This window comes from Montipora capricornis, chromosome 13 (assembly GCF_036669925.1).
Source record: "Montipora capricornis isolate CH-2021 chromosome 13, ASM3666992v2, whole genome shotgun sequence".
In the NCBI taxonomy this organism is placed as follows: domain Eukaryota; kingdom Metazoa; phylum Cnidaria; class Anthozoa; order Scleractinia; family Acroporidae; genus Montipora; species Montipora capricornis.
This window is the reverse complement of record NC_090895.1, coordinates 30,518,140-30,530,639: the sequence shown is the minus strand read 5'-3', so window position 1 is coordinate 30,530,639 and position 12,500 is coordinate 30,518,140. Positions and strand designations below refer to the sequence as shown.

The 12,500-nt window shown below is 37.1% G+C and overlaps 2 protein-coding genes across 2 annotated transcripts in view; one reads left to right on the top strand and one right to left on the bottom strand.

Moving 5' to 3' along the window:
- Positions 1-1,751, bottom strand: part of LOC138030187 (tRNA-specific adenosine deaminase-like) — a 4,109-nt gene extending 2,358 nt beyond the window's left edge. Inside the window, exon 1 of the mRNA XM_068878071.1 lies at positions 1,619-1,751. Within this exon, the coding sequence (XP_068734172.1) occupies positions 1,619-1,741 (123 nt within the window). The 5' untranslated portion in view covers positions 1,742-1,751. The remainder of the gene's footprint in view (positions 1-1,618) is intronic.
- The window catches only part of LOC138030185 (argininosuccinate lyase-like), a 30,026-nt gene continuing 19,199 nt past the window's right edge, over positions 1,674-12,500 (top strand). Inside the window, 11 exon segments of the mRNA XM_068878069.1 lie at positions 1,674-1,791; positions 6,311-6,418; positions 6,658-6,744; positions 7,115-7,198; positions 7,372-7,387; positions 7,390-7,427; positions 7,576-7,592; positions 7,709-7,789; positions 7,887-7,926; positions 9,636-9,673; positions 11,260-11,337. Of these exon segments, the coding sequence (XP_068734170.1) occupies positions 1,777-1,791; positions 6,311-6,418; positions 6,658-6,744; positions 7,115-7,198; positions 7,372-7,387; positions 7,390-7,427; positions 7,576-7,592; positions 7,709-7,789; positions 7,887-7,926; positions 9,636-9,673; positions 11,260-11,337 (602 nt within the window). The 5' untranslated portion in view covers positions 1,674-1,776.

Sequence of the window (12,500 nt, the reverse complement as noted above, 5' to 3'; positions counted from 1 at the left end):
AAGTTGTGTCTTACCATCTTTCCTTTCTTTGATTATGTTCTAGTAAAGAGTCCATTACCCAAGAGTAAGAATCTGGCATCAGGTTTTCCCCTATCAGCATCAGAAAAGTGTCTATTTTTAAACCAAGTTTTGCCAGAAATAAACAATAGACCCTAACCTTTGGGAATAAAACTTTTTTTGTTCCAGGTATTTGCATCATCATTTAAATGTGAATGCTATAATATAATGTAAATACAACACACAGAATCTTAAACCCGAGATATTTGAATTGGGTTACACACTGCATTGAGGCAGTGTAACTGCATCATTTTTGATGCGGTTACACCTTCTGTTTACACGACACAGATCAAGACTGTTGGTGAAACTGGGTCATTTCAAAACACTGCCAGAAGTGGAGCATTTTCAAAACGATAGTTTCATCTGTCATGTAAACAGCAAAACTACATTGATTTGAATATGGTTACTATTTTGGTGCAAAATCTGCATTGTTCGATTCAAAATGGTGAATTTAGCACGTAGTGCAGCAGTCGCTTACACCATCACGACTTTGATTTTCTGGCCAAAACGATTCCGTGTAAAAACTTCCAAACCGCATCAATTTCGACGTGGTTTCGAAGTCACGAAAAAGTGCCAATGTGAAACAATGTTTGTGTAAACGCTGCCTGAGTTTGGTCTATTGTTTATTTCTGGCAAAACTTGGTTTAAAATTTGGTTTAAAAATAGACACTTTTCTGATGCTGATGAGGGAAAACCTGCAGATATCAGATTCTTACTCTTGGGTAATGGACTCTTTACTAGAACATAATCAAAGAAAGGAAAGATGGTAAAACACAACTTTGTTTATTTAATAAATTTCAAACATTACTTTTACGTAAAGTACAATAAACAACTTTCAATTATGATCATTTACTTACGGAGATTTCCAATTAAAACACTTGATAATAATCAAGATACACAAGAAATAAACACTAGCAAAACAAATTGAGTTATGCAGTGGATAAGTTATTGTAATTCTCGCGAATTGCGGAGGCAGTGTGGCCCAGTGGTTAGGGCGTTTGCCTTGAGATCTGGAGATCTCAGGTTCAAGACCACTCTGACCACTCGTTGAATTTGATCCTGGTAGTCCCTGGTTCAACTTCGCAGCTGCACTTGTAAATAGTCAACTGGTTTGCCTCAGGCCGGTTGGGATTCTTAACAGTTGTTGTTGTTGTTGTTGTTCTGTTTCGTCGTTTCGTTGTGTTTCATTGGCCCTGAAAAGCCCCTATGGGAAGCTGTCAATTAAGTAAAAATGTAAAAATGAAAAAATAAATAAATCAATCCTGGATTCCGGATTCCGGCTTTTAGTGCTGTCCCCTTTTTGCAATTTTCTGGGCTTTGTCGTCGAGATTGAGACACCTAACTGGCCAATGGCAGTCTAAGAAGTATAAACCAATCCATACATATACTTGATCATGTGAAGAAAGCTGAGGAGCAACAAGTCTCTTGCTCACCACCTTGCAAAACCGAACTGGTCGACGTCAACGACTTTCAAATAAAGGTGTGTCAGCCGCAGCTGTCAGGCTTTTCATACAACATAAGAAATTCCCGTAAAGTACGAAATGAGTCAACATTCTCTCACCAAATTTAAAGCTTCTTCCATCCACTTTTCATCCACATCCACCATCGTGGTCATTCTTTCCCAGTACTTCCTCCCGATGGCTACGCGCGGTCGACAGAAAGTGTCTCTTTCATTTCCTTTCATCGGATAACAAGATCACTGTTGGCAAGCAAGAACAAATGGCTTCTGAAGAGGTGAGCAAACGAATAGTTAACTTTTGAATCCTTCATTTATCTTCACTCGTGAATGAAGCAACCATGTTGTTTCTCGTCTTTACCAAGAAGGTAAAATCTACAATTTATACCCGAAAGATACCCGTCATTGATTGTAAAGTGCAATGACGCGCTTTTGAAATTTAATTACGGGGACCAACATTTAACCATCTCTTTCACTACAATTGCGAGAATGCACTATTTAGAGATTTCAGTCCCAGCGCTAATAAAAGCAAGGACACTTGGCCTATGAACTTAGTTAAACGACTTGCAATACCAGACTTACCGAAAGCGCCGATCAAATCGAAACTTCAACAACCCCCCCTTCCCCCCTCCGGACAAACCCCGGGCATTTGACTATCTCCTGTGCCCGGGGAGTGGAGAATTTGACCGTTGCCTGCGTGGAGTGGGGAAAATTGTACCGGAAGTGTCAGGTTTCAAATGATTTTTTTTTTCGGGTGCCGAAGTTGCTAACAGTTATAAATCATGTCTTTAGACGAGATAAAGAATTTAAAGGAAGAGATATGGCATTTGTGAGTGATTAGCTTACGAAAAAGGTCTTCAAAAGGTCCTTATTAAAGACAGGAGGAGCCGACGACAATTGTTCTGTAGTAGGGAATGACAGACAAATCCGACGATTGGGTTGGGCATTTGAACACCATTTTGGCCCAAGTGGGCGGGAATTAAATTTGAATGATCCAATCTTCAAAAGGCCCGGGCGGGGGGTGGGGGGGGGGGGGGGGAGGGGGGATGTTGAAGTTTCAATCAATCAATCAACTTTGCTTAAAACACAGTAAATGGCTCAGCAAGTGGTTTTCAGACATGCCGTGTAAGAATTACAAAATATAAATGCTAAAAAATTACAAGAATTACAAGATATAAATGTTAAAACGACTAATGAACTAGGTATAACTTAGCACTAAATATTATTTAATGTCAAAGAAATTTAAACAATAGTAAGAATTAGTAACAAACGTAATTTACTACATAATAATACGAAACAAGCCACGTAAAAATGTGCCCTAGCAATGTAAAATGTGTCCTAGGATATCGCACCTTTAAAGCTTGCAAGATCCCTTATCTCACGTATTTGATTGGACAGTTGGTTCCAAGCATTTGCACCTCGATAATAGAAAGAATGTTAAAGAAAATTTGTTTTAGGTAGCGATAATTATTGGAAGTCATAGTTCGAACCTCTCAAATTATAATTATTGTGAACTTCTGTGGTTCTATGAAAATACTCCTGAAGATACGTCGGACAAATATTATTGAATACTTTAAACATCGTAATTAACAAGTGCCTTTTCTCTCCTTCTTCTCAGTTAGACCACTCTAGGGAATTTAGCACTGCTGATGATCGAATAGAGTAATCAGCCCTAGTAATAATCCGTGCTGCTCTATCTTTTTGTAGCTTTTGTAATTTGTCAGCTGGCATGTGTTTTAGAGCAGTCACTCCGTACAACATCACAATAATCAAAATAAGGTTGTACAAGTGAATAGTAGGTAAATTGTCATAAGAGTCTCTTTCAAGATTGTCAGTTAATTTTCTAGCTAAATACAACATTTGCAAGCCATTCGAGACTTTAGATGAAATAAATTTGATCTGATCATCCCAGGTTAGCATTTGATCAATATGAACCCCCAATAACTTAGTAGAAGGTTGATGTTCAATTGGCCAATCATCCATCTTTAAATTCGTGAATTTAGCGTTTGTCAAGTTTTGCCGAGAACCAATAGTCATTTAACTAGGTTTGGGGGATATGGAAACTTAATTGTTTTTCTGAAGCCAATCATGTACTGCAGCTAAATCACTATTTAAGGAACATTCAATTGTGGATATATCTTCATGAGCCATAGTTATATACGTATCATCGGCAAACATACCAGGTGTTGTATGTTGTAGACATTTTGGGAAATCGTTTACATAAATTATAAACAAAAATGGCCCAAGTATAGAACCCTGGGGAATGCCACATGATACATATTGTTCTGTGGATAAGACTCCATTTACGTAAGATCTTTGTGTTCTATCAATCAAATATGATTTAAGCAACTGAAGAGCATTGCCATTCACACCGTAACAAGAAAGTTTACGTAGTAAGATGTTATGGTCTACAGTGTCAAAGGCTTTCTTTAAATCTACCATTAAGTTTACCAGCATCCGTATTGGTAAGCCAAAGGTTTACTGCACTTTAAGTCTTATCAAAGTTGTACAGGTTGAATGATTTGGTGTAAATCCAGATTGAGAGTCTGTCAAAAGATTTCCTGCTTGGAAATACTCTAACAGCTGAGTATGCATTACCCTTAATCTATAATTTTTGATATGGCAGGTAGGATAGAAATCGGTCTATAGTTGCTTGGAATATTTCTTTCATCGGACTTAAAAATAGGATGTACTTTTGCCTTTTTCCAATCATCAGGAAATATTCCAGTCTCCAACACTTGATTTATAATATCACGTATAGAATTTGAGATGTATGGACTACACAGCTTTAGAAGTCTGCTAGAAATATTATCCAATCTGCAACTTACCGAGGGTTTGAGTGACTAGTGATAAGGCTGTGAATGTACCCTTCACTTACAGGGCGAAAATAAAAATATGAGTCAGTTCTATTTAAAAAGTCCTCTTGTTGAAAAGCAGTGTCTGGAATACCAGATGCCAGTTTACTACCTAGGGAACAAAAGTGGTTTACTGTTATTCATTTGCTCAGTTATATCTTGCTTTTCTGTAAAATTATGAGAAATTATCTACTATCTAAAACATATGGAGGATCCCTGTTTGCTGCATTAAATAATTCAGGGACCCCCTTTTAACTATCCCTAAAATTTGAGCCACAAACCATTACTACATGATGTAGAAGTCAGAAGAACAAGCAAACAAGAGCATAACAGTCTGTGAAGAAACACAGAAAAAAGGCAAGGCAAACAAAGCCTTTAGAAAGCCAGCTATCTCACTGTTACATGGCACAACCTAACAGGTGCTCAAGAACGAAAAAAGATCCCACGGGCCAGGTCAAAGTGTAAAGCAGGATAACTTGCTTCTACTGCCAACAAGCCTATCAGTTGAGACGAAAATTAAATTGATGCAAAAGTGTAAGGGCAAAAGGTCACATTCACATTACTGCAGAGACAGCTAGGGTTTTCAGACATATTTCTAAAAGCACCAAACTTGGCATTTTGGTACCGTACGGTGCCTTGCAAGTGACAAAGGTGCAAGCTACTTAAGGGGGTCTGGGCGTATGCCCGGGGGGCCCCCCCCCCCCCCAGGAAATTTTTAAATAGATCACTTGGAAATGCTGTTTCCAGTGTGTCTGGAACCCAATAATCAGTTTCTCAGGCAAGGCTGGAGTTCACTCAAATTCTCTTGAAAAAAGTGAGTAAAAAAAGTTATAATAATAAAAAGTTAAATAAACCCCTCAAATATTGGCATCAAATTACCTGACATGGAATGGGAAACCAGTGGACAAAACTCCCGGACTCCAGCCTCAAACGAAAACCCTGGCCTGCTGCAGAGAAAATCAACACCAAGAAACTAAAAATATACCAGTCAATCTTTATTTGCCTCAATACTAAATAAGATAAACTTTAAAACATACAGTTAGAGGCGAGGAGACCTCTAAAAACCATTTGGCTTATGCGGAGAGGTCCCCTTTGGCGATACGTGAATAAGAAATCAATTACAGCAAAGGGTGAGCATAGAAAACAAAATGAAACAAAAAAATAAGGTCCAATAAAGTCTCATAGAACAAAAACCATTGCTAAATGAAATCTTACTAGAAGCGCCTAAAAAAGGTGTCCATTCACATATGTACTCTAGAGAGCAAAATTATGACAAAGGAAAAGGAAACCAGACCACATGATGAATTATTTACAAATATTACAGTACAAATAAAAGTAAATTATTAATACTGGTAATAAGCAGGTAGAAAATTTCAATTAGTAGATATATTTAAATACTAAGATTCCTATGCATGTAAATATACAAAGTCATCATCATTCTTCCCTACCATGAGAACTATTGTACTCGATCTGAAGTTCCAAATAACAGTGCTTCTGTATTGAATTGACTCCTTTCCAACTGCATGCTTTACTTCTGGGATTTCAACTTGGTTTCCCCTGCGAGACAATCATGTTTGTCTCTTCCCTTTGTGTGGACGAACTTTATCTTGAAGAACATCATGCATCAAAAGGAGAAGGTGCCTTATATATAAATTGTAAACGAATGAGATCAATACCAAGTTTAATTTCTGCTGCTCTTGCAGGAACAGTGTCCATAGCTATTTTTACGGAACTGCAGTTCCCCATTCCACTTATACCATTGGTTGCTGCTAGTATAATGGTTTAATACTTAAGCAGGAAGCTTCTCCATTCTTCTCAGAGCTCCTGTCATCTGTGTCAAAGATTTCTTCATGTGGTTTAAATTCATTAACCATGGCAGCCTGTTATCAGTCACTAAGCCCAGACATTCAAGTAACTAACAGACTATTTTTCATTTCAACAGGCTAACAAGCTGTGGGGTGGTCGCTTTTCTGGCGACATTGATCCAGAGATGGAGAAGTTTAATGCATCCATTGGATTTGATAAGAGAATGTGGAAAGAGGACATCATGGTAATGTTATAATATATTAACAGCAAATGGTCTTAAAAGAAAGAAAGAACTATTGTATGTTTGCACCATACATGTATTATAATTTGTAATTTACATTGAATCACTGGACTTTTATCTCGTCCAGGAGGCCCCGAAGACAAGTTTTTGACGAGGCAGTCAGGGATGTAGGGGAGGTCATATGGGATGTACATGTACCTGGTCTAAGTCAGGAACATTCTTTTCTTCTTGTTGCTTTCAAGGGGAGTCAGGCCTATGTCAAAGCAATAGAGAAGGTTGGTTTGGTCACTCAAGAGGAAATGAACAAAATCTTGACTGGACTGGAAAAGGTTAGTGGATACCACAATAATTACATGTAACTGAACACATTGGAGTTTGGCCTTGAGCTGCTGTTGAAAACTTTATTCCTAGCTTTCACCGATGTTAATAGCATCATCAGGGAAATTACTTTTGCTCTATTATATTAATCATCAATCTCTTTCTTTCATTTTTTATTTTTTTTTCGGAGCGGAGGGAAAGGTAATTAAAATTATAAAATAGGATGTTTTTTGTGATGCCATAAAGCCCTGGGAAGTCCTTCATGTTATTTGTTTTCAGCAAGTAGCAATCATTATGTTAGTTTTGATGTAAACAGAAAATGATTATGCTGACCATTTTACAGTTGACCATGACCATTTTCTGTCCTTCTTTTGAATTAAGGTCAAAGAGGAGTGGTCAAGGAATGAATTTGTTATTCACCCATCAGATGAAGATATACATACTGCAAATGAGAGAAGATTGAAGGTAAGATTCCCTACTTATTAAAACTGAACTGTATACTAGTTTAGTGGTACTCTGTATGGGTTAATTACTGATTTTGGTGTGCTAGAAAGGTTTAAGGTGATCTTACTGAAAATGAGGGTGAGATATGAATCAGACCCTATTAATGTAAAGTTTAAAATGTTGCTTGGTCATAGGAAGTCATTGGAAGTGTTGGGGAAAACTCCACACTGGCAGAAGTAGGAATGATCAGGTGCTGTATATTGGTCAGTTACATAAATATGTGTGTGAACATTGCGCTTTTAAATAATGGTATCTGCTTTGTTATGTGACTTCCTGATGGTAAAATCAGTCTTTTCTGTGCCACATGTAAATCTTTGACTTTTAAATCCTTTTTTCAGGCTCAAGTTGATGCAAGGTTAGTGGATGTCATTGTTTTATTTTGATCGACTATTTTAAAATCTTGCATGATCCCCTTAATTTTGAAAGACGTGGACCTGAAGCAAGCTGATTGATGTAGCTATTCTTTTTAAGGTTATGGCTCAAGAATGAAATAAAAACTCTCCATTCTCTATTGATAGGCTTAATCAAAGCCTTCATAACAAGAGCCAAAGTGTAAGTCTGAATTGTACGTGATCCAGAGCTTGTTTTTTAGACATTATGCTGCCTGAAATTTAGGGTTAGTGTTAATTTCGTTTGTGAATTTTTTTAGTGAGATTGATGTGCTGATGCCAGGATATACCCATATGCAGGTGCTGCAATAACAGAGCATTTTTGCTTGATATTAATTTGCTTTCAAGCTAACATAATAATGGTTCACAGTGGTCGCAAATTTTTATAAGTTGAGTTAATTTGAGAGTGATGTTGTTGGTGATGGTCACTCCTGTGTTTAAGTGAAAAGTTGGTTTTGAATTGATTTTAGATTTGGAAAATGTTATTACTGTGCGGATCCGAAAATCATGAACACTTTCATTCGATTTTGACATTCCCATTGTGCAGCAACCAATCAGAAGTAAAATAAAACCACAAACCAATTACCATTAGTGGTTGCTGTTTAATTTTTGCACAGGTGATTGACTTTTTACTTGAAGCACAATAACATTCCATAAATCATAGGCAGAGTATTATTTACTAGTGGGGAGATGACCTTTGGGTGCAAGCGGTGTTATGGAGCTGTTATCAGCTATCATGGAATCGCAAGCAGAAAGTGCTCATTTCCAGCCAAGTGCGTGGGGATTTTTGACGACGAAACATTCACAGAGGTTTGCAAATGATGGGGCTTTAGCTTTGCGTGAAAAAATCGCTGCTGGGATGGATTTTTGAGGCGCAAACCGCCTCTGAGCTGACTACGGTCAAAATCTTAGTGTGGAGCCTTGACTTCGTCTTAGAAAAGTGAAAACACGGAATTCCCAAAACGGTAAAATAAGCACGAAAACGCACAAGAATACAGCAGAGGTGAGTCAGTTTTATTTATGTTATTGAATGAGCGTTTTTTAGGCTACATAATCGACGGTATTTTATTTCCCATACAAAGTCTTATAGCGCATTTAAATTCTCAACAGCTGCCTGTAACGCAACACCGCTTGCACCCAAAGGTCATCTTCCCACTAGTAATTAAAATAATTATTATACGCTCTCTAGTGATGCAAACTTGGGCTGCCTATGCATAAATATTTCAAGTGTTCACTGTCTCTTAGATTTTCACAGTAAGATCCTTGTACATCACAAACTTAGCACTTATTAAGTCTTCATTAGGAGGTGAGGTTGACTGTTCACATAATTTCTTCCATTCTTATCATGATAGTCCAATGTGGCTGGGGTATTTGAAGGGTGGTAAAACTATTGTGACATTGCTGCAGCAGCTAAACAGTAACACAGTTTTTATGGCACAAAACAGAAGCCTGAGCTTGTTCTCGTTAATATGAAACTCATTCATTGTGCCATCAAACTCAGTCAAAATAAATTTAACAATTTAAGCAATGGTAAGAGAAGAAAGCTTATGGATAGAGGCAAACTTGTGTACGTGTATGTGTTCTTTATGACAAAATGCACAAACAAAATAATTATACACATTGGTGCTTGGACCTTTGTTTCTGCCATCATATCCAACTATATACTAGGGATGTAGATTGCAAAATATCACAACAATGAGTAACGTGAGGCTGGATAAAGTGACAAGGAATAAAGGAGGCTTTATGGCAAATTGCAGGCAAAGCCTAGTTTGATCCTGTGAAGTGTTTTGGAGCAGTTAGAAAAGTAATACCCCGGTAATATTGTTCTTTCATCTTTTTCTTTTACCCAGTCAGTAACTCCTCCAAGGAGTTGTGCAAACCATATACATTCTTTGAGCTTCTCTCTTGGGGGCTCAAAGAGTGTTTTTTTCGCAAGGGCTTTATATTTTTATGTTGAGTTTGCACCTCTCCCATGCATACTCATGCTATATTGACTTTCATCTTTTCAGCGTGCACAGCCAATTAGGTGGAGTCACTGGCTTTTGAGGTATTTATCAAGTACCGGTTTCAGCCATATAGAGCTAGAAGTTAATTTTTGGGATCACAAGGTCCTATAAACGAGTCAATTTTGTGCTGGGTAAGAAGTTTGTATGTTTGTTGTGAAAGATAAGTTATACTTGGAACACATACTTGAGTATTGCTAAAGCTCTGCTTATCCTCTGTATGGGCCCATTTTGAAACAGCAAACTTAAAAAGAGAAAAAAAAATGGTTTTCATTTGGCAAATATATTTCCTTCAACGCATTGTCCCCTTTTTGTTAATTTCTGCTGCCCTCCCTACTTTTGCATCTTATCAGGCCTTCTGATATTATGCGATGGTGTGATTTCGCACAATCGACCTCAAATTGCATCCGATTGCACAAATCACAAAATATCACATAGGTAATTCACAAAACAACGCACAAAATTCATAAAATAAAACATAAATCAAGTTTGTTGGGAGTTCCTGCATAAATACGCCATTTTTAAGATGATTTACCTTGGAAAACGGCTGAAAAGCCTTTGTTACGTTCGATTTCATAAACATTCGAAGTTCAAGGCGTTATTTTGCATGTCAGGAGCCTGGTACAAGTCTCATTCTTAAAGAGTCGCCCTTTGTTCAAATTAGCAAATCTGTTCAGAAATATAATACTGCCCACAAAAACAAAGTGTAAGAAGCTAGTGGTAGCATACAGGAACATTAATAAGTAGTATCACCCAACTAGTGGACTAATGCAAATCCTGATTTTTGATTGGCTACGCTACTAGAGGACTATTAGTAATAGTCCTCGAGTAGCGAAAAGCGTGACGCTTTTTTTCGTCTTATTCCCAAATAAATATTTCTTTAACTTGCATTTGCTAACTTTATTATTGCCTTTTCTGTCCGACTAGTTGGGTGATACTAAAACAATTAGACCCTTCGCCCTCAAGGGCCACCGGTCAATAGCCCATTGGGCTTCGCCTCATGGGCTATTGACCCGTAGCCCTTGCGGGCTACGGGTCTAATTGTTAAATATTGATCATTCATTTGGCATGTTAGCTGTGTCCTTTCAACTTTTAATGTGGTGAACCAATAGTGCAGAAGACCTCATTTTTTTCACTTATCTCAACTAATGTCGGTCAAAATTCATAAGTACTGTTCCCTTGTGTTCAAAATGTCTTTAGACAATAAAAACGTGTCTTTTTTATCCTGAAACCTTGAAAAACAAGCTTAAGATTGCTCAGAAAAAAATCACATAATTTACATTATTTATCACATAAACCATTAATGGCCTTTCTAATCGCATAATCTGCCCTGGAAATTTCACATAATTTGCATTTTTTCATTGCACCCTATCAGAAGGCCTGTCATATTAAATACTACAGTGCCTAAGTAACAGGGGCTTGTACAGTAAATCCTCTAAATGATTGGAGAAACAGTTTTTTAAAAAGGAATAACAAGTGAAAATAAATAAATAAATAAAAATAAAATTAAAAATTAAAAAAACAAGTGCACATGTTGACAATTCACTGAATAGGAGAAGGAAAATCCAAAGTAAATTACAGAGAGAGTGTTTGTGCTTGACAGCAGTAGCTGACTTTGTTTCTAATACAGTTATTCTTGGGCCCTGAAGAGAGATGCAGATAGACTGGATGAACTCAGAAAAAGAGTTGACGTCAATCCACTAGGAAGGTACCATAGAATTTAATGTTGACAAACTGCCTTAGTGTATGTACAGTATCTCTTACCGTATTTAGCTGAATACATGTCAACTTTTTGTGACATTAAAATCAGCTGAAACTTAGCGGCCTTGACTTATACATGGGTCTTAGAGGGTCAGCCGACCTTGGGATAACTGCAACATTATAATTTTGCTTAGAACAATTTGGTGATCATGTTCATTGAGAATGTGATGAAACTAAAGCAAAAATAAAGTTAGCTCTGTGACATTTCCCTCAAGCCAATGACCAGTTTTAAATGGCTTTTTTCAATCCTGTTCTTCAACTGATTTCAGTTGAATACCTGGAGCAATGCCTGTACTCCCACATTCAAGATTTTGCAGGCTTCTGATCAGCAGGGTTTTGCTGACTCTCATAAAACCGCTTCTTTAGGAGCCACCAAAATCAGGAAAAAGTTAATGACCAGTCAACTTGTGCTTCTTTTGATTCCACATTTCAGCATGCCAAATATTAAATAATAATAATAATAATAATGATAATAATAATAATAATAATAATAATAAATAATAATACGATGTTTTTGAAGTTTCTTTTTTAATAAGGGCAATGCATGTTTCGGATGAGACATCATCCATCGTCAGTTGTACAGTGAGAAATAAAATGAAAAATATGTGCAATAAACAGTAAAAGAATTTGTGACATATTAACGAGAATAATTTTAAAAGGATGAAGGGGCGAACCAAAAATAACAATAAAACCATTTAAGCTGAGATAGGAGATTAACTAGTATGAAAGGGATAAATTAAGACGGCTGCTCCCAAAGGATGTGCATGGCTAGGGTTGATTTTCAAATGGAAGCTTGTGGAAGCAGAGTTGAGAAGTTTGAAACAATCTTTTGAACAAAGGGAGCAACAATTTTCCGAACTTCTTGCTTGTTTAAAGATGTGGGAATGTTTGTCAGAGGAGAGATGTTTGCAGGTACATAACAGGCGCTACAGCCTGCACATGAAAACCTATAAATTACTCATGATCATAAATCCATAGGGTTTGGTAGATGGAACTTTTAAGATCAACAATACTTGGGCTGGCTTTCACCTTGACATAAATATTAACGTTACCAAAACATTAAGGAGGAATTTGTTCCCTTTTAACGTCATCGAGAATATTGTTACAAAA